Source organism: Mobula birostris, chromosome 24, assembly GCF_030028105.1.
Source record: "Mobula birostris isolate sMobBir1 chromosome 24, sMobBir1.hap1, whole genome shotgun sequence".
Taxonomy (NCBI): domain Eukaryota; kingdom Metazoa; phylum Chordata; class Chondrichthyes; order Myliobatiformes; family Myliobatidae; genus Mobula; species Mobula birostris.
The window spans coordinates 11682525-11709786 of NC_092393.1; the positions used below are offsets into that span (position 1 = coordinate 11682525).

The following is a 27262-nucleotide window of genomic DNA, read 5'->3' on the forward strand; positions in this document are numbered from 1 at the left end:
AGAAGGCGAATGGCCAGGTGTAGCTCTTTGGCTGCATTCAGGGAAGAGTGTCAGGAGGGAAATTAGTGGGGAAGGATGAATGGACAAGGGAGTTGTTGGAGGGAGTGATCCCTGTGGAAAGCGGAGTGGGTGGGTGGAGGGGGGAAGGTAAAGATAATTTGGTGGTAGGATCCCTTTGGGGATGATGGAAGTTGTGGAGAATGATGCGTTGGATGCGGAGACTCATAGGGAGGTAGGTAAGAACAAGAGGAACTCTTATCAACCGTTAAGGAGGCAGGAAGATGGGTTAAGCACAGATGTTTTGGAAAATGTGGAGATGCAGGTGAGGGCACCATCAATGGTAGAGGAAAAGAAACACCATTCCTTGAAGGAGGACATCCTGATATCCTGCAAAGGAATCTACAGTTAATAGCAAAAGGATAGTGAGGGATAAGATCGGTCCCTTAGAGAATCAGAGTGGACAGCTATGTGTAGAGCCAAAAGAGATGGGAGAGATTCTGAACAATTTCTTTTCTTCGGTATTCACTAAGGAGAAGGATATTGAATTGTGTAAGATAAGGGAGACAAGTAGAGAAGTTATGGAAACTATGATGATTAAAGAAGAGGAGGTACTGGCACTTTTAAGGAATATAGAAGTGGGTAAGTCTCCGGGTCCTGACAGGATATTCCCTAGGACCTTGAGGGAAGTTAGTGTGGAAATAGCAGGGGCTCTGACAGAAATATTTCGAGCATCATTAGAAACGGAGATGGTGTCAGAGGATTGGCGTATTGCTCATGTTGTTCCATTGTTTAAAAAGGGTTCCAAGAGTAAACCTAGCAATTACTGGCCTGTGAGTTTGATGTCAGTGGTGGGTAAATGATGGAAAGTATTCTTAGAGATGGTATATATAATTATCTGGATAGACAGGGTCTGATTAGGAGCAGTCAACATGGATTTGTGCATGGAAGGTCATGCTTGACAAATCTTATTGAATTTTTTGAAGAGGTTACTAGGAAAGTTGACGGGGGTAAAGTGGTGGATGTTGTCTATATGGACTTCAGTAAGGGCTTTAACAAGGTTCCACACGGAAGGTTAGTTAGGAAGGTTCAATCGTTAGGTATTAATATTGAAGTAGTAAAATGGATTCAGCAGTGGCTGGATGGGAGACGCCAGAGAGTAGTGGTGGATAGCTGTTTGTCAGATTGGAGGTCGGTGACTAATGGTGTGCCTCAGGGATCTGTACTGGGTTCAGTGTTGTTTGTCATATATACTAATGGTCTGGATGATGGGGTGGTAAATTGGATGAGTAAGTATGCAGATGATACTAAGATAGGTGGAGTTGTGGATAATGAAGTAGGTTTTTAAAGCTTGCAGAGAGATTTAGGCCAGTTAGAGGAGTGGGCTGAAAGATGGCAAATGGAGTTGAATGCTGATCAATGTGAGGTGCTACATTTTGGTAGGACGTAATCAAAATAGGACATACATGGTAAATGATAGGGCATTGAAGAATGCAGTAGAACAGAGGGATCTAGGAATAATGGTGCATAGTTCCCTGAAGGTGGAATCTCATGTGGATAGAGTGGTGAAGAAAGCTTTTGGTATGCTGGCCTTTATAAATCACAGCATTGAGTATAAGAGTTGGGATGTAATGTTGAAATTGTACAAGGCATTGGTAGGCCAAATTTGAGGTATTGTGTACAGTTTTGGTCACCAAATTATAGGAAAGATGTCAACAAAATAGAGAGTACAGAGAAGATTTACTAGCATGTTACCTGGGTTTCATCACCTAAGTTACAGAGAAAGGTTGAATAAGTTGAGTCTTTATTCTTTGGAACGTAGAAGGTTGAGGGGGGACTTGATAGAGGTATTTAAAATTATGAGGGGGATAGATAGAGTTGACGTGGATAGGCTTTTTCCATTGAGAATGGGGAGATTCAAACAAGAGGACATGAGTTGAGAGTTAAAGGGCAACAGCTTAGGGGTAACATGAGGGGGAACTTCTTTACTCAGAGAGTGGTAGCTGTGTGGAACGAGCTTCCAGCTGAAGTGGTTGAGGTAGGATCGATGTTGTCGTTTAAAGTTAAATTGGGCAGCTATATGGACAGGAAAGGAATGGAGTCATTATGGGCTGAGTGCAGGTTGGTGGGACTAGGTGAGAGTAAGAGTTCAGCATGGACTAGAAGGGCCGAGATGGCCTGTTTCCGTGCTGTAATTGTTATATGGAAAGCTTCATCCTGGTAACAGATGTGGTGCAGACAAAGGAACTGAGAAAAGGGAATCTCATTTTTACAGGAGACAGTGTGGGAAGAGATATAGTTAATCCATGGGAATTGATAGGTTTATAAAAGATGTTGGTCAACGGTTTATCTCCAGAGATGGCGATAGAGAGATCGAGAAAGGGGAGGGAGGTATCAGAAATGGACCAAGTGAATTTAAAGGTAGAGTGGAAGTAGGGGACAAAGTTAGTGAAATTGATGAGCTCAGCATGAGTGCTTGAAGTAGCACCAATGTAGTCATCAATGTAGCAGAGAAAGAGCTGGGGAGCATTACTGTGGAAGGCTTGGAACATGGAATGCTCTACATAGTCAATGAGAAGACAGGCATAGCTCGGGCCCTTGCCATGCCCATGGCTACTCGTGGAACGTCCCCTCAAATACTCCAAATGTGACTTAACTAGCATTTTATACAGCTGCAGTATTATCTTGTGGCTCTTAAGCTCAATCCCCTGAGTATTACCACCAACCTTTGTGTCACCTGCAAACTTTATAACACACCCTTCCATTTCCTCATCAGTCAGTTATAAAAATCACAAAAAGCAGGAGACAAGTGAATCTTCCATCAGTTGTGGCAAGTTGTTGGTAAGGGTTCATAGAGACAGATTTACAAGCATTTGGAGAAGCATAGTTTAATTAAGGATAGCCAGCATGGCTTTGTGAGGGGCAGGTTGTGCCTCAGAAGCCTGATTGAATACTTTGGGAAGTGATAAAACCACACTGATGAAGGTAGAACAGTGGATGTTGTGTACATGGATTTGTAAGGTGCTTGACAAGGTTTCCCATGGTTGGTTCATTGAGAAAGTCGAGGCATGGGATCCAAAAACACTTGGCTGCATGAATTCAGAATTGGCTTGCCTACAGAAAGCAGAGAGTGAATTGAATTCAATTTGAATTGAATTGACTTTTATTACTTACATCCTTCGTATACATGAGGAGTAAAAATCTTGACGTTACGTCTCCGTCTAAGTGTGAAATATGCAATTTATAGTAATTTATAAAAAATAGTATGTACAACAGGATAGTCAGCATGAATTAAGCAGTCTGATGGCCTGATGGAAGAAGCTGTCCCAGAGCCTGTTGGTCCTGGCTTTTATGCTGCGGTACCGTTTCCAGTCTGTGGTTGGGGTGAATCAGGTTCCCAATGATCCTTTTGGTCCGTTTTACACATGCCCGTCTTTGTAAATGTTCTGAATAATGGGTAGTTGGCATCTACAGATGCGCTGGGTTGTCCACACCACTCTTTGAGTCCTGCGATTGAAGGAAGTACAATTTCCATACCAGGCAGGATCTGGTTGTGTGATTGTGTGTGTGTGTGTGTGTGTGTGTGTGTGTGTGTGTGTGTGCGCGCGCGCCGTCATGACAAGCTTTTTTTTTGGTATGTTTATTGTACAGCGTGTCTTGGGCATCTGAAACCTGGCAGAGCCCATCCCTCTCCAGGTTTTTTTTTTATGAGGTCAAGTTGTTAGCTCGACACTCAACCCAGGCACGGATGGAGAGCGTGCAAGGGAGCCGGCCGGATTCGAACTCGGGACCTCTCGCCCCGAAGTCCAACGCTGATGCCACTATGCCACCTGCCAGTTGTAGATGGAACATATTCTGTGTGGTGATGGGAGACTGGTGTTCCACAGGGCTCTATGTGAGGAATATTCTTGCGGAAACATGTACTTAAAAGGGAGCAAGGCAGGAGCATGTGCAGACAAGAAAGAGTATGTTGTACATGGTACATACTGAGTTATAGGGAAAGGTTGAATAGGTTCGGACTTTATTGCCTTGAGCGTAGGAGAATGAGGGGAGATTTGTTTGAGGTGTTCTAAATTCTAAGGATATAGATAGGGTAAACGCAAACTGTCGTTTTCTACTGAGGTTGGATGAAACTAGAACTAGAGGTTAAGGGTGAAAGGTGAGATGTTTAGGGAGAACATGAGGGGGAGCTTATACTTAAGAGGGTGATGCAGTGAGGAATGAGTTGCCAGCAGAAGTGATGGATGTGGGTTTGATTTCCATATTTTAGAGAAATTTGGAAGTTTTGGAAAGAGTATGGAGGGTTATGGTCCAGGTGCAGGTCGAAGACACTAAGCAGAATAATAGTTCGGCATGGGCTGGATAGGCAAAAAGGCCTGTTTCTGTGCTGTAGTGTTTCATTTCCAGGTGAATGAGGCACAATTTGTAGTATCAGTTGTCTAGCCTCACCTTTTAGTGAACTTTAGTAATTGATGGCTTCTAACTTAACGATAATGATCTGTTCTTCTCCTCCAAACAGTAAACTTCAATTTCCTGTTCCGTTTTTGGGCTTTAAACAAGACCAGTGTGAATGGAGCTCAGGCCCTGGAGATGGCTCTGCACACACTGAAAATGATGGCTCTTGGAGGAATCCATGATCATATTGGGCAGGTAGGTTACTTTGAGTCACACTGAAAATCCTTTCCTCGAGGTGGAGATAGCTTTGGGTCTAAGTAGCTGAAAACTAAATGACTTGTTCAAGTTGAATATCAAGCGTGAACATGTACAACATCTTATCTCAGAAACATCTTAAATGAACCATCTTAAATGGTTGTAATTATTGTGATTTAATAGGTCAAGGAAAAGGAAAATGGGGTCAATCAGTCCTTAAAGTTCACCTAAACCACGAGAAGAGGTTGCTGGATTATTTAGAATTCTCTGAGATTCTGGCAGGGTTCATCCTCTGGAGAACCCTCCCAATACTGGAACAGATACACTTCCTCTGTCTGTCATTTTCACATGCTGGAACCAGCAGAATGTTGATATACTTTGAAGGCTTGATTTTTGGACTTTCTGGCATGAGTGATAGAAACTTTTCAGGCTTAAGTCACAACTTGTTTTTCTCATAATGCTTTTAAGGTTGTTAAACCTCTAAAGTGCTTCACCAAAGCAAGTTAAAATAAAATTAGACACTCAACATATGAAGTATTGGAACAAGTAAACACATTTTGGAAAAACAGTTAGCTTTAAATGAGTATCTGAAAAAAATGCTAGGCTGAGGAAGGACAATTGAAGGTATAGTGTCAGTTTGCAGATGATTAAAGTTGAGGCTTGTAAGCCTATCCTGATTAGAGCTGGCAGAAAATTTAGAACCAGACAGAAAAGAAATCAATTGATTGGAGGCATGAGATTTAAGTGGTGAATCTGGGGCCAGGTAAGAACAACAATACCAGCCAGACTGTGCTGCCTATGGCTGATAGTTCAGGCCATCCTAGGAAAGTCAAATTTGGACTTCTGTGGGTCTTCTTGCAATTCTGAGGTGTGATGAGTAACAAATATTGGCTTGTATCTTGCTCCCTTACGTTGATGGACTTCATGTGGAATCCTGAGATAGTTGTGCCTGATTCCCCTGACACTACACTGTAGAATCCGCCTGCTGCCATCTTGAACGACAACTTAAATGGGGATTCCAGGGGGCATAGATTAGATGGGTAATTAAGTTCAGTTCATTTACTTATTTCTTTATGTTATTTTAATGCTTTTAATTATTTGTCAGTGCTCTAATGTATTTTATGTTTCTTTTAAGTTAATAGCTTTTTTAATTAATTGAATCAATGCTAATATGTTTTAAATGTCTCTGAACATCAGAGTTATTTAAAACAAGTTATAAAGCTTTGGCAGAAAGTGAGGTGCCATCTTCAGCCTCTTGTCAAAGGCTGTCAGTGCATTCTAAGGCAAAGCTCCAGTTGTAAGCATCTGAGGCCACAGCCTTGGCCCCCAATGATTAAGGACAAGATGTATCAAACCTTAGGAGTAGTACAATCCTCCAAATGTTAACTCATCACAACTGAGGTTGCACTTCATTACTAGAAAATCATTTCTGGATAAATTAAGGCACAAAATGAGTCTTGGTCCTTCATTTGATAACACGTATGTTGATTATGTTGATTAATAAGGGCAGCACACTGGTGTGGCTAGTAGAGTTGCTGCTTCACAGTTCCAGTGACCTGGGTTCAGCGATAACCCACCAGTATTGTGTGGAGAGTTTGCATGTTCTCCTGATGACCTTAGGGATTTCCTCCAGGTGCTTTGGTTTCCTCCTATGTTTCAAAAATGTGTGGGTTGATAGGTTAAATGACCACAGTAAAATGCCTCTGGCTCTGCTTTAAGCTGTCCAGACCCTACATTGTTAAATTTGCTCCCTAAACAGCTCTGCCACTCTAATCCCTTTCTCTTTTCCTTTAAGACCTTCAAGAAACTTCCCTCTTTAGTCAATGTTGTGTGATCACCTGTTTTAGTCAAATGCTGTCTTTCTTTTTGGCTATCGCTCCTGTGGAACATCTTGGGTTATTGTATAGTCCAGAGGAAGTTTTATGGTAGGTTACCTGGGACAAATACAGGCCAAGGGTGAAAATTTTACAAACTATTAAAATATTAAAACTTGCTGTTGTGTTTCCTGGGTTCAGTTGTATTGCACATGTTGCAGGTCCTTTAAGCATAATGGATCTTTTAGGCTGCCAGTAGATAGTGTGTCAAAAATTCATTATTTAGTTGTATAAACAAAATTGCATAAATTTTATTATTACAACTTCAGACCCTCATACAAGACATCACAGTTTTGGAAATGCTTTTGAAGTGTGGTTGTTAATGTAACCTGACATGGATTTATATTTGAAGAAATTGCTCATTCTTTTGGAATCTCCAGATAAATTTTACTCAAACTTTAATGTTACTCTTTCCTGTGCTAGGGCTTCCATCGCTATTCCACAGACCAACACTGGCATGTACCCCACTTTGAGAAGATGTTGTATGACCAAGGGCAGCTGGCAGTTTCCTACACAGAGGCTTATCAGGTGAGCTAAAAAAAAAGAGGAACCCCTTTAAATTCACAACTATGTTGTCACTATTTTTGAATACACTTACCTTCATCAAAGTGAACGGAATTAATTATTGGGTTTGGAGGAATCTCAGTTTCAGAGCCATTATGGGTTAGGTAAAAGGCTAAAATGGGTTAGTTTGGTAGATCGTGGATCTTTGCCTGGAAAGTCTCCAGGGCGCAGGCCTTGGCAAGGTTGTATGGAAGACCAGCAGTTGCCCATGCTGCAAGTCACCCCTCTCCACGACACCGCTGTTGTCCAAGGTAAGGGCATTAGGACGCATACAGCTTGGCACCAGTGTCGTCGCAGAGCAATGTGTGACTAAGTGCCTTGCTCAAGGACACAACACGCTGCCTCGGCTGTGGCTCGGACTCACGACCTTCAGGTCGCTAGTCGAATGCCTTAACCACTTGGCCACATGCCCACTGCACTGCCTCAGTAAGCATCACTAGGGCAAGTGCAGTCTCAGTAAAATCTTGAGTGAAACTCCCTCCTACACAGTGTGTAGATTATCTATCACTGGATTTGCATCATGTTTAAAATGACAACAAAACCCAAACAAATGAGCTTAGTGCATAATATTGAAGCCCACTTTCTGCCTCCACCTCTTCTTCCTCCTTTAAGGCAACCATTAAAATGTTTTTTGTATCAAACTTTCATTGATCCTTACAGTTTCCTTTGGCTGGATGTCAGTCTATTTTTACTGATTACATACCATTCAACTGGCTTGAAATGATTTTGCACATTAAAGGCACTATATAAATGCAAGTCTTAACTATTTCAGTGCATCAGATAGTCTTGTGGGCATACAGGAAAGTAGAGGGGGGATGTAACTTGTGGTACTGTTCCCCTGGAAACTGGTATGGATTCAGAGGGATGAGTGTCCTCCTTTTCCTCTGTTATATAAGATAAAGATTATGGGTGAAGTTGCAAACCTTGCTATCCATACGTATCAGAAACCTAAATTATTTTTTCCACAAATAATGTTCTTCCTGAATTTATGAAAATATGCATCTTTAACGTGCTCCATATATTCACACTTGATTGGAAGCCCCTACATCTTTTAAAAACAAATTCAGATTAATAATAATTGAAGCTGTGCCAACCCTCGACAAGATGCATGAGTAACTTGTGTCACTGCACATTTCTTCATTGGTCACAAGGGGGAGCTGGTGATGCACGTATTCCAGTAAAAGTAATGGATTGGCCCGAGCTGATGTTTGTACTCCACGTCAATGTCCTCCCACGTATTCATTTTGTTGTATTTTTCTCCTCATCTTATTAGCAAGATTCTGCTTTTAACTGACATCTCCTGCGTTAAAGTAACATGAGGAACTCTGCCAGTTTAGTATCTTACTAACTTTCTCGATATTGCTGATTCTGATTTGAGCTTAGTATATCAAACTAGCTTGTTTTTTTTCTAACCATTAGTGACATTTTAGTTTTGCTCTTATCTGGTTGAATTAGTAACTGGCAGGAAAACATCAACATATTCCTTTTTGTTAAAATCTACTCAGAGACGATGTGAAGAAAAATCATTATGCACAAGGAACACACATCAAAGTTGCTGGTGAACGCAGCAGGCCAGGCAGCATCTGTAGGAAGAGGTGCAGTCGACGTTTCAGGCCGAGACCCTTCGTCAGGACTGCACCTCTTCCTACAGATGCTGCTTGGCCTGCTGCGTTCACCAGCAACTTTGATGTGTGTTGCTTGAATTTCCAGCATCTGCAGAATTCCTGTTATTATGCACAAGGGTTCATTTTAACTCAAGTCTTTGTCGTATAGTTGGTAGGTTGATTGGCAGCTGTAAATCATCTGAAGTTTGTGGGGGATTGATGAGCATGTGAAAGAAAATAGGAATGAAATCTGACCCTGAAATGCAAAAATATTAGGGTGTCTGACAAAACTCTTGATAAAGGATTTTGTAGGTTGCCATAAATGTGGGGGAATGAGATTGCTCTGCTCTGAAAGCTGGAATAGACTTGATGAACCAAATACTTTTCTTATTCTAACAAAGTATGAGAAGTGTATGAGGAATTGTCACGTCAGGAATGTTAGCTGACACTTTCACTACAGTTTTTCCAGTCAAATTTCTTCACATTTGATTCAGAGTAATTTGAGAATGAAACAGCAAGCTGCCAGAATGGATGGATGTGTTTGGTTACAAGCATTAAGTCTTATTCCTCAAGGTAATAGTGTAGATGTAAGTCCAAAATAGACTGCAATTGAAGGGATTGATCTTAGCTACCAAAACATGAGGTGGTTACATTTTGTAGCTGTGTCGTCTTGCTTCTTGTTGATTTTTCATATGGACCACTTTGGTTTCAGTTGCTTGACCCTGAGCTCTGGCTTTCCCTTTTTAATGTCATCACCTGTCACCTCATCATTGTTATTTATGACCCTCCATAAACCCCTCTTGTTAACCGGTGTTGTCCCCTAACCTAATAACTCGGCCATCAAGATCTTGTTTTATAACAGCAACAAATAGAACACTGGAGAAAAACGTAGCATCTTTGGAGGAATATGAACAGGCATATTTAGGGTCAAGACTCTTCATATGACTGAAAAAATAGAGGGGAAGGGTGGAGCAAGAGCTGGCAAACGATAAGTAGATCCAGTTGAGGAGAGGTGATAGGCAGATGATGGAGGGAAGGGTGGAAATAGTGATAGAGGCAGGGACTTGATAGGTGGAGGTGACTAAGGGCTTCTGATGATGGAATCTGATAGAAAGGGAAAGTGGAGCATGGAACCAGATTTGGGTGGTGGGGTGGGAAGGTGAGAGCAGTGGAGCGAGACACCCAGTGGGAGGAGTTTGTGAGTGGTGACTAGATGAAGTGGATGGAGGAGGGAAATTGAACACGGTGATGGGGGTCTCATGACTGTAAGAGGAACTCACTAGATCAGGCAGAATGTGAGGTGCTGTTCCTCTTTTGTTTTGTAACACTTTCATGAACTGCTGGGGACATTTTATCATGTTAAAAGTACAAATTGCTGTTCTTGTGTTGTCTTCAGCAGGCAATACCAATACAGTATTCTAAACCTATTTGGTATCATGTATCAAAGGTTTATGCTGGGAAATGATCAGAGAAAGGTTTATAAAATGTTCTGATGTTGCATACGGGGATTTCATTATTGAAAGGATGATAGTTGCTTTAGCTGTCAAGCGGAAAGTAGGTACAATGAAGTGGTCAGACTAGGGCACCAAGAGATTTTACACTGCAGATGATTTGTTACATGTGAGCCCTTCATGCACTATTGATGACCCAGTTCCTTGTGTTGTGGGAGATTGAAACAGCAGTTCGTGTGAGCTTCTCTCTCTCCCCTCTCCCCCCTCCCCTTCCCCCCCTCCCTCTCCCCCTCTCCCCCTCCCTCTCCCCCTCCCCCCTCCCTCTCCCCCTCCCCTCTCTCCCTCCCCCTCCCCTCTCTCCCTCCCCCTCCCCTCTCTCCCTCCCCCTCCCCTCTCTCCCCCTCCCCTCTCTCCCTCCCCTCTCTCTCCCCTCTTCCCCCCTTTCCCCCTTCCCCCTCTCTCCTCCCTCTCTCCCCCTCCCCTCTCTCCTCTCTCCTCTCTCCTCTCTCACAACATGTCAGCCCTTGAATTTGGGGGCTCGGTGAAGTGATGTGGAAGATTGTAACATTTGAACAGTGAGCTTCTGGTCTCCCTGCTGTCATTGTTGCAGGAGTTCTCTCTCTTTCCCTCACTAGTGAGAGAGAGCCTGTCTGAGATACTGAAGTGTTAGGTTATGGTCTGTAGTTTTTAATGGACTCTGGTTCAATGGTTCCATTTAATATCAGAGGATGAGAACGTATACAGTATACAACCTGAAAGTTTTACTCTTCGCAGACATCCATGAAACAGAAGAAGAACCCCAAAAATGAATGACAGGAAAACATTAGAACCCCAAAGCACCCCTCCCCCCCGACCTGCCTCAGCAAAAGCATCAGACCCGCCCGCCGCATCTACGATGCCATCAATAGCAAAGCCCCCAAAGAGACTATGACTTAGAGTCCAGCAAAAACCATTTGGAGTCCATCATCCCAACAGTTCGATGTCCACTGACTCTCTCTTTCCTTCATGAGGGAGAGGGGTATCGCTCCTGCCACAGTGAGAGAGGAGACCAACAGCTTGCTGTTTCAATGTTACAGTCGGCAGCATCGCTTATTTCGACAGCAGCGTACACTGCTTTCTTGATATTCCGATCTCCTGCAATGCTTCAGTTAGTGACACTAGTGAATAATCGGGTTGCCCACAGGGCAGCAGGGCTGCACCCCAAAGGCAAATGTCTTCCAGGCCGCTCCTGGAGATATCGAAAACGCTAGGTTGCTCGATGAGCTCTGAGAACAGGATCCTACTGCCATGATGAACCGCAGTTTGAGTGCATCTGTAAAGCATGGACTCCGACAATAGCTATCACTAAAGAGGAGGGCCACAGCCTCCTTGAAAAGGAAAGAAGAGACATTAGAGGGAGATTAGAAGAGACATTGGACTTGAAGAAGTCTCCCTCTGGTGCCATCTTTAGTTCTTCCTCTCACTGGTCTCTTTGGTGGCTTTTCCTATTGCTTGCATGGTGGAGGGAGGGGTTGGTGTTTTTGTTGGTGCAAGTGGGGGGAGGGTGAATGGTTCTGCTGCAGCTTTACATGGGAGGGGGAGAGAGCGCTTTGGGGTCTGATTTTCTGTCATTCATTCTTTGTTTTTTTTGTTTTGTCGATGTCTATGAAGAATAAGAATTTCTGGTTGTATACTGTCAGAGATGTGGTTGCAGGGTGGGCGGGATTGGGAATTAAATATCCAAGGATATCAGGTAATACAAAAGGATAGGCAGAAAGGTAAGGGAGGTGGTGTAGCACTCCTAATTAAAGATAAGATCAGGGTGATGGTGAGAGACGGTATAAGATCTAAGGAGCAGAATGTTGAATCTATTTTGGTAGGGATTAGGAATAGTAAAGGGGAAAGAAATCACTAGTGGGAGTTGTCTATTGGCCACCGAACAATAACATTACAGAGGCACAGGCAATAAACTGAGAAGTATCTGAGGCAAGTAAGAATGGAAGAGCAGTTATCATAGGGGACTTTAACTTGCACATAGATTGGTTGAATCAAGTTAGTGGAGGCAGTCTTCAGGAGAACTTCAAAGAATGCATCCATGATGGCTTTCTTGAACAGCATGTTACTGAACCTACAAAGGAATGTGCTATCTTAAAACTGGTCTGTACAATGAGACAGGTAAAATTAGTGATCTTGTAGTTAGGGGTCCTCTTGGAAAGAGTGATCACAGTATGACTGAATTTCTCATACAAATGGAAGGTGCAGTAGCTCTATTGAAAACCAGTGTATTATGCCTAAACAATGGAGACTAAAGTGGGATGAGGGAGGATTTGGCTAGTGTAGACTGGGAACACAGGCTATACGGTGGAACAGTGGAAGTTTAAGAGTCGCGATGTGATGATGCAGCTCTATAAAACTCTGGTTAGGCCACACTTGAAGTACTGTGTCCAGTTCTGGTTGCCTCACTATAGGAAGGATGTGGAAGCATTGGAATGGGTACAGAGGAGATTTACCAGGATGCTGCCTGGTTTAGAGAGTATTCATTATGATCAGAGATTAAGGGAGCTAGGGCTTTACTCTTTAGAGAGAAGGAGGATGAGAGGAGACATGATAGAGGTGTACAAGATAATAAGAGGAATAGATAGGGTGGATAGCCAGTGCCTCTTCCTCAGGGCACCACTGCTCAATACAAGAGGATATGGCTTTAAGGTAAGGGGTGGGAAGTTCAAGGGGGATATTAGAGGAAGGTTTTTTACTCAGAGAGTGGTTGGTGCGTGGAATGCACTGCCTGAGTCAGTGGTGGAGGGAGATACACTAGTGAAATTTCAGAGACTACTAGACAGGTATATGGAGGAACTTAAGGTGGGGGCTTATATGGGAAGCAGGGTTTGAGGGTCGGCACAACATTGTGGGCCAAAGGACCTGTACTGTACTGTTCTATGTTCTATCTTAAGACTTTCAAAGAACATTGTCATAATCCTTACCAAAGCACGCTGCATAACTAATCCTCGAGGAACTCTGTGCATTTTACTGAAAGGCTTGTTAATTCTGGCACATACTGCCTTTGTGAAATGCTGTCCTCCAGAAGGAATCTTCTTTCAGAAATGAAGGAGGAAATATGCATGGGCGGAGTTAATGACTCTGCTGGCAGGATCCTGGGTACACCTCCAACAATGGGTTGTTGAGAGGAATCTTTTTTCCCCAGGGAAAGGAAATCAAAACCTGAGGACGTAGGTGGAAGATAAGAGGGAAGTGACTTAGAAGGAACATGAGGGGCTATTTTTTACTGCAGAAGTTGATGCAAGTGTACTATTAGCTGCCAGACTCAATAACACATTAGCTAGGTCCAATAATACATTTAAAAGACATTTAGCCAGGTAAATGGATAAGAAAGGCTAAGAGAGATATGGGTCAAACATGGACACCTTAGACAAAATGGATGAGTTGGGCCACAGGGCCTGTTTCCATACTGTGTGACTCCGTAACTCTATGCCAAGGTTGTTCTTCAATGTTCTGGATTGTAGCCTTGAAGAAATGCCTTTGCTGTATCAACTGTGTAAATACCCATTTATTATTTTAAACCCATCGTTTAGGTCAGTACTTGGTCCTCCACATTCAGTGGAATACAAGTTTTCTTTATTCAGCTTTCCTGATTGCAGTATACTTTAATTTTGGCTGCATCTATCTACTGTAGACTGAAGTGATTCCAAAAGCTACTGTAGCTTTCCTGAAACGAGTTGTCCAAGACAAAAGGCAATATTTCTGTTGGAGATTGAACTTGGTTTTTTAACTAATGGATCACTTCCTTGCTCCTGTACTGCAATGACCTTTATATTTTATCCCCCAAGGTAGGGTGAGTACAGTTCCACCTGTCAGTGTGAGAATACTCTTTCTCCCATGTTAAAAATGTAACTGTTTAGAGGCACCTGCTCAGACATCCTAAAAATGATGCTTCTGAGTCAAAGAGAGATGTGCCTTAAAAATAAACACTTTTTGTGATCAGTGAGTACCCTGAAGCAGTTTACAGCTATTTCTTGCACACAGCACAATGACAAGAAAATCAGTATTGTTGATTGATGGTTGGGAGATAAATAGTAGTCAGGACACCAAGGAGTGTGGCACGTGGCCAAGTGGTTAAGGCGTCGGTCTAGTGATCTGAAGGTTGCTAGTTCAAGCCTCAGCTGAGGCAGTGTGTTGTGTCCTTGAGCAAGGCATTGCTTTGTGACAACACTGGTGCCAAGCTGTATGGGTCCTTCCTTTGGTCAACATTGGTGGCGTGGAGAGGGGAGACTTGCATCACGGGCAACTGCCGGTCTTCCATACAACCTTGCCCAGGCCTCAATTAACATCGAAAAACGATGGACAGCCGAAGAAGAAGGACACCAAGGATAATTCTTTTTCTGCTTTCTGGGGTAGTGCATTATCAGAATCAGGTTTAATATCATTGGTGTATGTTATGAAATTTGTTGTTTTGCAGCAGCAGAACATTGCAATACATGTACTAGATTGCATGTACTGTATAAACTAAATTGCAAAAAGTATGTGTGTGTTTGTGTGTGTGTGTATATATATATATATCTATGTATATATAAAATAAATTAAATAAGTAGTGCAAAAAAGAGGAAAAAATCCTGAGGTAGTGTTCGTGGGTTCATTGACTGCCCAAAAATCTGATGGCAGAAAGAAAGATACTGTTCCTGAAACATTGAGTGTGTGTTTTCAGACTTCTGTACCCTCTCCTTGATGGTAGTAATGAGAAGAGGGAATGTCTTGGGTGATGGAGGTCCTCAATGATAAATGCCACCTTTTTGAGGCACTGCTTTTTGCAGGTGCCCATGATGGAGCTGGCTGAGTTGATAACGTTCTGCTGCTTTTTCCAGTTCTGTACAGTGGCCCCTCCGTATCAGACGGTGATGCAATCTGTAGAAATTTATGAATGGATTTGGTGACATACAAAGTCTCCTCAAATTCCTAATGAATCATAGCTGCTGTTGTGCCTTCTTTGCAATTACATCAATATATTGGGCCCAGGATAGGTCTTCGGAGATGTAGACATCCAGGAACTTGAAACTGCTCACCCTTTCCACAGCTAAACCTTCAATGATGGCTGGTGTGTGTTCCCCTGATGACTTCTTCCTGAATGCCACATCAGTTCCTTGGTCTTATTGACCAAGGTTGTTGTAATGATACCGCTTAACCAGTTAATCTATCTTGCTCCTGTATGCCTCTTTTTTGGCAAGTTTATAAATATAATTAGAGCTGGGCATAGCCACACAGTCATGGTCGTAGAGAAAGTAGAGCAATGGACTAAGCATGCATACTTGAAGTGCGCCAGTGTTGATTATCAGCAAAGAGAAGATGTTACTTTTGATCTGCACGGATTGTGATCTCCCAGCAAGGAAGTCAAAGGATCCAGTTACAGAGGAAAGTACCAGGTCTTTGAGCTTGTTGATTAGAACTGTAGGTATGTTGTGTTTTTGATGGTGGTATAAGTGTTCATATTTGTTGGCTCCTCTGGTTCCACAGGTGATATGTTGGTGGTAGTTGTTCAGACACTTCTTTAAGCTGATCTGGTTGAAATCTCCCGCAGTGATAGAGAAGGCATCGGGGTGTGCTGTTTCATGCTTGCTGACCATGGTGCTCAGCTGTGCCTGTCTGACATTGGCTTGAGGAGAAATGTACACTGCTTCCAGTATCATGGCAGAAAATTCCCTCGGCAGATGAAAAGAGTGACATTTGACTACTAGATATTACAGGTTGTGTGAGGAGGACTGATACAGAACCACCAAGTATGTGCACCACAGTGAGTACCCACGATGAGTATAAAGCATACTCACCTCCTCCAACCTTAGAAGACTGAACTGACCTATCTGTATGGTGAATGTTGAAGGCATTGGGCTGCAGCACTGCATCCAAAATGATGGGTGTGAGCCATGCTTCCGTAAAGCAAAGTACACAACTTCGGGATCTGTTATCTTTTCCTAGAGGGCAGATGACAGCCTTGGATAACATTTTCATCTGAAAGGTGGCAGCGATAGTTACATAGTGCACATAGTGGCGCATTGTTCTGTTTGCTTGTGTGTGATCTTGTATTTGATTCTCTGTAGTTGGACACAATCCCTTCTGATGCATTACCGAGAGCGCAGCAATTCGGTTAAGCTACGGCAAGAGTCAGTCTTGCAATCAGGAACTGTCACTGAGTTGGTGGCATGCTCAGACATAGTGGCTACTATGCGGGTCAATCAAAGATGTTATTGTCTTTTTTAACTTATTTGTCACAATTGGAAAACACTGCCGGACACTAAGAACTTAAAGTACTGCAGGTCTACCCCATCAGTGAGTTGCTTGTTGGTAGAAAAACTGAAGGGGCTGGATTGCTGCGGGTCATGCTGCTGTCTGCATCAGAGAGACGTCGGTGTGTGGAGGTGGTGTGCAGTCTAAGTTGCAAGTGATTGTCTTAGTTGCCCTTCTTGTGATTGCAAGGCTCTGTTGGACATTGGCAATGTGGGAAAGCTGCAAGTCCAATTCACTGTTTTATTGACCAACAGCGGGGTGGACGGTGGGTGGAGCTGTGTAGCCTCGTTTGTTGCGAGGACTAGGCTTCAAACTGCGGTGTTGCCTGTTGGAGTTGATACCCTCCACCGGAGGCAGTTTGGCACAGCTTCCACGCTGGTGTTGGTAATGCTCTTCAATGCTGGCTCAGCTGAAGACAAGATGTGTTTGACTGCAGACTGCTGCAATACTCGTGGATTTGGGGACTTGGACTATATTATATATATATATATATATATATATATATATATTTGTGTGATTGTATTTTACTGCTGTTGTGCCTTGTGCTGTGAATGATTGTACTGTGTTCTGCACCTTGGCTGTTTCATTTGGTTGTATTTGTGAGTATGCATGCATGGTTGAATGACAAACTTGAACTGAGTTGGCATGGGAATCAATGTCTCTTGTATAATTACAGTCTCAAGCACTTCTTAATCACTGGCCTGCTTTACTTTCTCTTGTCACCTTTTAGCGGCATCTGGAACTAGTTCAGGAGCAAGTTTTTAAAAAGCATTATCAGGTGCAGCTAACTAAAATCAATAACTTACAGCAGTTTCAGGAAATGAGAACTCATTAGGACTTGAGACACTTGTTTTAGAGCTGCTTATCCTAGGAAAAAATCAGTAGACACCAATCTCATTACACTTAACTTCCAGGAATACTTGAGAGGGAGGTAATCAGGTATAACTTGTTAACTTTTCCCTCGATAAACTATTCTGAAAGTTGTCAGCCTTCTAAATGATAGGATTTGTTTACCTCTCTTTCTATCTATTGTTGGACTTTAGAATTATCTTGCAAGCTAATATCAGACTTAAACACAGAGGTGAGCATTTTCTTCTATAGGCTGTAGATTAATGTGGGTGTAATCTGGTCTTTTGTAACAATGCAGGTTTATTTTTGCATTTCTGTGCTTGGCAAAATGTGCAATGTTAGTGCTGGGAAAGGAACATGCATCTTTTCACTCACACACTGCCCACATTAGATATGTGAATCTGGCAGAGAAATGGATTAGATTAAAGTCCCTTCTGCGCAGTCTCATCAAACACCCACAGGGAAAATAAGTATGGGCTAGATATAGGGTAAAGCTCACATTGTATCCATGGTTCTATTATAGTTTCAGATTTTCTAAGCATGGTATTTTTTGCAGTGTGAGATCAACCAACCATCACACCTGAGCAACATTTCTTTGATTTTATTTGAATGTCCCGGTGGCTAAATATTTTAATTCCAATTCCCATTCCCATTCTGATGTGTTGATCCACTGCCTCCTCTTGTGCCAAGATGAGGCCATCCATAGGGTGGAGGAGCAACATCTTATATTCCATCTGGGTAACCTCCAACCTGATGGCAGGAATATCGATTTCTCCTTCTGTTAAATGATTCCTCCCCCCTCTATTCCCTACTCTGATCTTTTATATCTTTTCACCTTCCTATTACTTCCCCTGGAATCTCTTCCTCCTTCCCTTTCTCCTCTGATCCATTCTCCTCTCCTATCAGATTCTTTCTTCTCCAGCCCTTGACCTTTCCCACCCACCTGGCTTCCGCTATCACCTTCCAGTTAGCCTCTTTTCCCTCACCTCCACCTTTTTATTCTGTCATCTTTGCCCTTCCTTCTCAGTCCTGAAGAAGGGTTCTTTTCCATCGATGCTGCCTGACCTGCTGAGTTCTTCCAGCTTTTTGTGTGTGTTGCTTTGATTTATATTTTCTCCTCACAACCCATCCTCACTAGAATTTTGAATGGAAATGATTGAACCTTGGATATTTGACCATTCCGTCCAATGATGATCCTTCTGCATTGCTTTTATACAGTGTTTTTTTTACTGGGTTTGGTAAATCTTGGGGCTTGCACCTGAGAGTTGTCTGTGAGAATTAAGGGTGCAAGTTCCTGTGGATGACAGAAGATATTGGATGAGGGTTGTATAGCAGAAGTTGAGGGAATATAAGTATTGTGAAGCTTGGCCAAGAATGCAACAAAATCGTGGTGAAATCTCATTTTCTTAATGCTCAGCAATTACTGTTTGTTTTCCTCAGAGATAAATTAAAACTTCATGTAATTTTACTACAAAATACTCCAGAGCAATGGACTTCTGCTGTTAACCAGATGCGTATGTATTTTTGTTCCCTCAGCTTTGTCTAAACTTTGATGCATCTTCTGCAGATATCTGGTGACACATTCTTTGCAGATGTTGCTCGAGATATTCTGCTCTATGTCTCACGAGATCTGAGTGACAAGGTAAGCCATCACTTTTCCTCTACTCCTACGATTTGTGTCAATTATTAGAGATTGGGTTTTTCAAGTATTGTTTCAACAGTTGAATATCAATGCGCTCTTTTCCATGTACCTGGTTATAAGGTACTTCCACCCCGGTTCTTATCCAGATGTTACTGCCATTGTAGATCCAGTCCCTGGGGAGTTGCTGTATACTGGAGTTCCCAACCTATGGTCCACGGATCCCTCAGTTAATTCGTGGGGTCCATGGCATAAACAGGTTGGGAACCTCAGCTCTACACCTCCGTGATCTGGGTCAGGTTGCTCAGCAAAGTCTAGGCATTCAGGTTGAGCCACGTGCACAAAATACTGTTTTACTGGCAACTGCAGAATCCCTTGTGTTTATATTTAGGTTGTGCCATTCTTTTTCTGCCAAGCTCATCAAGTGATAGCATCAAAAGCAAATTGCTGAGGGAACTCAGTTAGGCAGTATCTATGGAGGCAAAGAGATAATGGATGATTTGGGTCGAGCTGATGTTGGAAGCTGCCTGACTCACTGAATTTCTACAGTAGTTTGGTTTTTAGCTCCAGGTTTCAGCATTGTAATTTTGAATTGGGGTCGCGTGTCTGGTGAGTGAGACGGAAAACTCTGACTGCGAATAGATATAATAATCACTTATGTACAAACAGTAAAAAATTGACCAAACCTTCCTGTTCCCCAAGTTACAGAAACTGAAAGCTAAATAGTCAACAAACATACATTCAACAGATATACTTAGTTAAAAGTGTACGCAGAGCATACCTTCTTAATGGCTATGTGCAGTGCTTGCCTTAAACAAACGGAGAGAGAGAGAACCTCCCACACATGCTTGCTATATACCCAGGATATTTGAAACTGGACACCAGGCAGCTAACCAATAGGAAAAGCAGCTGCAGTTTCTAAACTAACCAATCACAATGGAAGTGACTTTCGGCAGTCAGAATAAGCCACGCTGCCCTTGAAAGGGGCACTCCACCCCTTGAAAGATGTGAATGTGATGATCCGACCCTCAGATTAATATGACTCTCGCAAACTCCCTAAGTTACATATAAAACACAGGAGGACAATACCCAATGCTATAAATCCAGTAGTCACCTCCCAGTATACTACAGTAGTTGACCAGCCTCCCAGTGCTCCAGAAGGCTACCAGCCCCACCCAGGAGTGTGATTCCCCCACCTGATTATCTATGTTGACGCTCAGATATGATCAACCAGGTGAGCGATGTTCACCAACCCATCAGGAGTGTAGTGCAGTATTCTTACTGAATAACAGTACAAGTACCACCTTCCTTTGTGAGCAGGTAATCTAAGGTCATCAAAATCAGTCCCCAGGACAGTTTAGCCACACCATGCTGAGAAAGGCAATCATTCAAAGCCTTCCTTCCTTTGTAATAGACATCTTACCAACCAGCATGGAAAGGTGCTCATCCAAGGCATACATACAGCACCAGATATCAACCTCACCTCCATGTGTGAACTACAGGTGGGCCTAGGAACTGCATTCAGAGTCCAATAAGTACCCGGCTTCACAGCACCATTTGGCATAGACGCAGTTGTCCTAGGATACTGTTCCTGCTCTCACCTTGCACCTTGTACCTGTACCCAACATACTGCCTACACCAATACTCTGTCAGGTGGGGAAATCACTTTAAGAGTCAGGACCTTCCAATTCAACAAATGGTATGTAGGGAAATATCAACCCTTAAAGTACTTACTCCACCAGGGCTATTGAGGTCCCTTAAGGCTGTTACTGTACTCTGGGTTGAGGTTGGCTGGAATAGACCACTCCCTCCCAGCTCCTCCAAAACCCAAGCAGCCATATAATTTCCCCCAACAGTCTTTTTGCTTGTCAAAGGAATCAGTAACAGTGGCATCCCTTCTGCGATGTAGTAAGGATTCCTCATACAAGTTCAGCAATCTGACCTGTTGGACCAGTGTGCAAATTCAAATACCATCCCCAGGAATGTATCACAGGATCTCCCACCACTTTGCCATTCTGTAATGCAGAGAGATACAAGTGCACTCGCTCCTGATATTTAGAAAATGCAAAAACAATAGAACTACCACAATTGCTTGCTAAATACTCAATTCCCTCTGAAATGTGGGTATCTCATTTCTGGAATAAAGCTGCCTGTATTTCTACCCCATCAACTCAAATTTCATATGGCCAGTATGAAATGAGTCATTTGCATGGGGAATTAAGTAACAAAGTAACAGATTAAGATACAGTAAGCATGTAACTGATTAAGAAAACAAGAAACAAAGTAACTGACTAAACAAACACAAGAAACAAAGGACCAGAGAACACAAAACACAAAGCTAAGGCTGTTCCCTTTTTTTAAAGCTTCGCATGGAACTTCAAAAACTTAAAACACAGACCGTTATTTTCAATTTCTCATTGAGAAATAGCAGACTTAGCAGAGAACAACTGAGAAGTGTGGTTAGTGCCTCTCCCTACAATAATGAGGCGTTAACCCCCCCCCACCCCCCCCGATTCCCACCGTTGGTGAATATTAGCTATGGCCCTTCATAGCTGAATCTTGAATGGAAAATGCGAGGAATCTGGCAGAGGACAAAAGGAGTCCTTATCTGCAGAGGGCTTGAAGAATAACCCCTCCCCCTGAACAGGCTCCTTCTCTTGCTTCCCTGTACAGTATTCTGGATCTTCCCTTCCCCCTCCCACTTTCAAATCTCTTACCATCTCTTCTTTCAGTTATTTTGGATCTCTCCCTCCCCCTCCCACTTTCAAATCTCTTACTATCTCTTCTTTCAGTTAGTCCTGACGGAGGGTCTCGGCCCGAAACGTCGACTGTACCTCTTCCTAGAGATGCTGCCTGGCCTGCTGCATTCACCAGCAACTTTGATGTGTGTTGCTTGAATTTCCAGCATCTGCAGAATTCCTCGTGTTTGAGTACTTTCTCCATATTGCATAGAGGGTGGGGGTGGGATCTCAATTTACTTGTTCCTCTGCAACACTAAACACATTTCTTTATGGGACATGTGGGATCCCCCACTCCCAGTCTGCTTATCTGACTTCCATATCTGGTTACATGCACCCTCTTCTGTACTCTAAACCTCGTCATAATTGAATCGCTGTATTTACAGGATGACCAACAGCTGGTGCTATTGAAGAGAGCACTGCCCCTTTCGTTGAAAAAACTGTCTCTGTAACCATGTGTCCAGGCATTCCAGAAGTTAGTTCAATATCCTGTGGTGGGTTACAACTATTGCAGTATAATTATCTGATAAGAGCCCACTGGTGTAGAACTTTAGTACCCTACTCTACCATGCTCCATTCTATTTGGGGTTTTAAATTCCATTCAGTAAGAGTACCCAAGTTTAACTGCAGCCATTACTTGAACCTATAGTGATGCATTATGCTCAGGGGAAGCAAGCAGTGTGCTCAAAGCATTTTTGATTGCTTGTTGGGATGATAGGCTCCCTAAGGCACCCATCTCTCTATTAGATAGGCTCATTCCAGTATTGCCCTCATCCCATATCCTCAGTAGCCAAAGACTTCCCAGCCTTTTGTCTATACCTAACGCCTAAACTCACTAATTCCTTAGCCGAGAATTCTCTGAACTCTGTTGTCTTGAAGGTGTCCATTACACCATCTCCCACACATTTCTCCTCCTCCTCCTCCTCCCCCTTCTGGGAGGAAGAAGCTTCAGGCCGATATTGGGTGTGGGGATGCATGATCATTGGTCTGGTCTGTACTGTTTCGGACACGCAAAGGAGGGGGCAATCATCTTGAGGATTAAACCGAAGAGTTCATGCTACTCTCTCTCCCTCATTTTCATAATCCAGCCAAACATCCCCATCCCCCATCCCACAGTAGGATCATCGCCTCATTTCATCATGGGTCGAACCATAACAGGGTCGGGCTGTCAACCTGCTTGGCGCGCAGTGTTTAAGTGCTGTAGGTTCATTAGCTGACAAGCGATCGCTATATTCGTATCCTCTAACTTTGTAGCCCAACTCTGAGCCATCAGTAGTGATTCTCTCAGAATAATAGAGTGCTGTCTGAGGTCCTCGACCTCATTTAGAAATGTTATCATTTTGTACTGATGCCTTACAATCACTGCAAAATGCCAGTAAGCATCCCATTGGCTATCCCTTCTCCTAGGAAAACCCAATGATTTAAGTATGGAAGCAATGTGGTGTCCCATTTCAACCCCAGCAAAATCTAAGTGATCTGACCAATCTACTGACTTTCCATAACCCATCAGTAAGTTACTGAGACCTCCAAAGCCTGTGTTATTATCTGTCCAACCTGGGACTCTGTATCTCTCATCTGCAGGGTGCTCTCTCTTTTAAATAACCTTTGAAAGAATTCATTTCTGCTTATAAAGTCAGTCCGTGCTTTCCACAGTGCCAAAATGTAATGTTGAATCAGGTTTGCGGGTGTGGCAAGTGAGACAGAAAGCGTTGACTGTGAATAGGTATTTTAATCAGTTATTTACAAATAGGCAAAATTCAACCAAACATTCATGTTCCCTAAGTTACAGAAACTATAAAGCTGAAAATTCAACAAACATACTTAACTAAAAGCACATGCAGAGCATACTTTCTCAATGGCTATACGCAGCACTTGCCTTAAACAAAGGAAGAGAGGGAATCTGCTACTCGTGCTCTCTATATATCTAGGATATTTGAAACTGGACGCCAGGCAGCTAACCAAGGAGAAAAACTGCTTCTAAAGTAACCAATCACTACGGAAGTGACTTTTGACAATCAGAATAAACCATCCTAACCTCACCCTCTGTCCCCTCCACCTCCCCCACCCCAAACAGGGCAAGTATCTGCAATCTCTTGCCATCATTAAGCAATGGCTCTAGACTGAGCATTGATTTCCTTTAAATGCTTGCAAAGTGTTAATTCAAATGGGAACTGTGGTACTGCTGATGATGGACTGTTCTAATGTTTGGTGTTCTTAATTTCTTCAGTTTCTGTGTTAACATCAACACTTGTTCTATTCTTGTAAATGACACCAGAGAATGGTTAAGAACAGGAAAATTGGCTTAATTTCCCTTCCTTCTGGCCAAATGAAAGACACATCAATCATGGGATCATGTACAGCATAGAAGGTGGCATTTATCTCTATACCAGAACTTTGAAAAAGTTATTCCCATTCCTTAGCCCTTAAAACCTTGCAATTTTTTCCTCTTTATATATTTATCCAGTTCCCTTTTGAAAGGGAATTATTATTGAATTTGCTTCCTTTACACTTTCAGGCAGAGCATTCCAGACTATAAATGTGACTAGCTCAATAAATGCTCTGCTTTGCTTAAGAGTTAACTTGATTCTGTTTCTCCTGGTTAATGATAGTCCTGCCAGTTGTGACGAGAATACACATAGATAAGATGTTAGCTGTCCTGTGTGATCAGCAGTTGGTCTGCTACCTGTCTTCAAGAGAGAGATAAGGAACACAATGAAACAGCATCTGGAGATGTGTAATGAAGGGACGGGAGAGAGAGAGCTGTCTGGAGCGGCTCCCCCTTTGAACCCTGAACTGTTTGAAGTAATGGACGGGCGATACCCCAGCAGGGGGATAAAAAGAGACAGGTTCGCTAAGGCAGGACACACACGACACCCGAGGTAACGAGACCCTGGAAGCGGTGCGTCTCTCACGAGTCGGTGGGAAGTACCGGACAACGCACAGGGTGGAAAGGTACGATCAGCGGGAACCCGATGTGTGTCCGCCCTTCCTTGGGTGCCGAGTTCACTGCAGAGGATCGACCGCATCTGGAGGAGGGGTCACAGTCGGTGACCTCAGGTGACATCACCAAAGACCTGCCCAAAAGCTGCTTGTGAGCCATATCGCCGGTCTGTGAGTGGAAGCCATGTCTGAATGATCAATCGTTCCCGTTCTCTCTCTCTCTCTTCCCCCACGTTGTCCATCGCCATGGCAACGATTACTGCGAACTGAACTACTAAATTGGACTGAACTTTGTGTCACTTTGAAATTGGTCATTTATCCCTAGACAGCGATAGAGCTTGATTGATGCTGTTATCTTAATTCTGTGCACATGTGTGGTTATCATTGCTGAACTGTTGCATTTATTATCCTTTCGATTACTGTGTTGCTTGTTTCTTTAATAAAACTTTCTTAGTTCTAGTAATCCAGTCTCCAACTGAGTGATCCATTTCTGCTGGTTTGGCACCAGTTACGGGGTACGTAACATAAGTGGGGTTCTCGTCCGCGATTTTGAATGCTAAATTTGGGACGGAGTAAGTAGGTTGGGTTAAAATTCCCGAAAGAAAGAAAAGACAAACAGCAGAAATGGAGGCTGAGGAATTTATAAAGGCGCCGACCTTGGAGGCACTAGAGGATGCCAGGAAATCGGAATTGGTAGCTGTGGCCAAACGGTTGAATCTTGCTAAGGTGAAGTCGACAGTGAGGAGAGAGGAGATACACAGAGCTATTGTAGAGCACTATGTATCTAAAGGTGTGTTTCCCCAAGGCGAGCTGGGAGTGGTGTCTATTGAAAAACCTGCTGGAGACGCGGTACAGGTACAGCTTGAAAAACTGAGACTCGAGCACGAGTTCTGGGTACGACAGTTGGAGCGAGAAGAGAAGGAGAGAGAGGTAGAAAGACAAGAGAGAGAGAGACAATTGGAGAGAGAAGAGAAAGAGAGGGACAGACAGTTAGAGAGGAGAAAGAGAGGGACAGACAGTTGGAGAGAGAGGAGAAAGAGAGGGACAGACAGTTGGAGAGAGAAGAGAAAGAGAGGGACAGACAGTTGGAGAGAGAGGAGAAACAGAGGGAAAGGGAATTCGAATTGGAGAAGTTAAGGTTAAGGGCCGAGCAGGGGCTTGTGCCGAACCAAGGTGGAGGGTTCCGGGTGTCCCAGGAGGTTAGGCTGGTTCCCCCATTTGACGATACCGACGTGGATCGGTACTTTCTCCACTTCGAAAAAGTGGCTATAAGTCAAGAATGGCCAAGGGATAAGTGGGCTGTGTTACTTCAGAGTGTACTGAAAGGGAAAGCCCAAGAAGCTTACTCCGCTTTGTCCGCGGAAGATGCCCAGAGGTATGAGGTGGTGAAAGAGGCTATCCTCAGGATTTATGAGTTGGTCCCGGAGGCATACCGGCAGAGGTTCCGGAATGCGAGGAAGCAGTGGGACCGCACGTATTTGGAGTTTGCCCATGAGATGCAGACATATTGTGAGCGTTGGTGCGCCTCAAAGGGGGTAGAGGGGGATGATGACAGACTGCTACAGCTGATCCTGATTGAGCAGTTTAAAGGTTGTGTCCCTGAGGGTATGAGACCCTACCTCGATGAGAAAGAGGCAGCCACGTTAGCCGCAACTGCTAAGTTAGCGGATGAGTATGCGTTGACGCATAAAATGAAGTTTGCCCCGAGTAAAGGCTACCAGAAGGGTAGTCAGGATGGCGGGGAGAGTCCGCCGGAAAAGTCAGAAAGTAAGCCGGGGACTAGTGAAAAGGATAAGGTAGACCGGGAGCAGTCTGGTAGGAAGTCTCCTGGGGTTGTCTGTTATAATTGTGGGAAAGCCGGACACTTTGCGTCCAGGTGCTTTGCCCCAAAGAAGGAGACGGGAAAAGGAAAAACAGCGATTTTGAATGGCTGTATCGAGCTGTTAAGCGAACTGCTAGGGAAGGGCAGGTCTGCCAAAGTTCAGGGAGGGCGCGAGAGGTTTATCTCGGCCGGATTGGTGTCAGTGAAGGAGGGGTTAAAACCAGTTCCAGTGCGGATCTGGAGAGCCACGGGAACGTGTCAGTCACTAATACTGAAGAGTGTATTAGGGTTTAGCTCAGAGACCCAGACTGGGGAGGTAGAGGTCAAAGGTGTTGGGGAAGGGACAGAGTCAGTCCCTTTGCACCAGATACACTTACAAAGCAACCTGGTCTCTGGACTAGTCACAATCGGGGTGAGGTCCGAATTACCGATGAAAGGCGTGGAAGTCTTGCTCAGTAATGACATCGCCGGGGGAATCGTGTTCCCAGTCGTGAGATTGACAGGTCAGCCTGCCAGCATTGAGGCCCCGCCCCTGGACTCACAGGTTCATCATGGGACCACGGTAGTAAATTTAGCTGACACGTTTCTGCCAACCTTGTATGAGAAGAGGGTAGAAAATGGAAAGAAAGAGTGTAGTGAGACAAGAGGCAGTGAGGGAGCTGGGACAGACATAGCAGTAGCCAGGAAAGAATTTGTGCCGACGCAGGAGCGAGACGAGGGGCTGATGGTTTTGGCAGAGACAGCTCTTTCTGACACAGCTTTAACAAGGGAACTAGTAGGCTATTGTGTGGAGGAGGAAGTGCTAAGGAAAAAAGGAAAATCAAGTACAGTACCCGTAGATGAGGAGTGGGAGGTGGTGCAAAA

At 43.6% G+C, this 27262-nt stretch overlaps 1 protein-coding gene across 3 annotated transcripts in view; it reads left to right on the forward strand.

Moving 5' to 3' along the window:
- Positions 1–27262, forward strand: part of spata20 (spermatogenesis associated 20) — a 489201-nt gene that overhangs the window by 63901 nt on the left and 398038 nt on the right. For all 3 annotated transcript variants that reach the window (XM_072242745.1, XM_072242746.1, XM_072242744.1), the window contains 3 exons: positions 4517–4647; positions 6945–7049; positions 18827–18901. In XM_072242745.1, coding sequence (XP_072098846.1) covers positions 4517–4647; positions 6945–7049; positions 18827–18901 — 311 coding nt within the window. The remainder of the gene's footprint in view (positions 1–4516; positions 4648–6944; positions 7050–18826; positions 18902–27262) is intronic.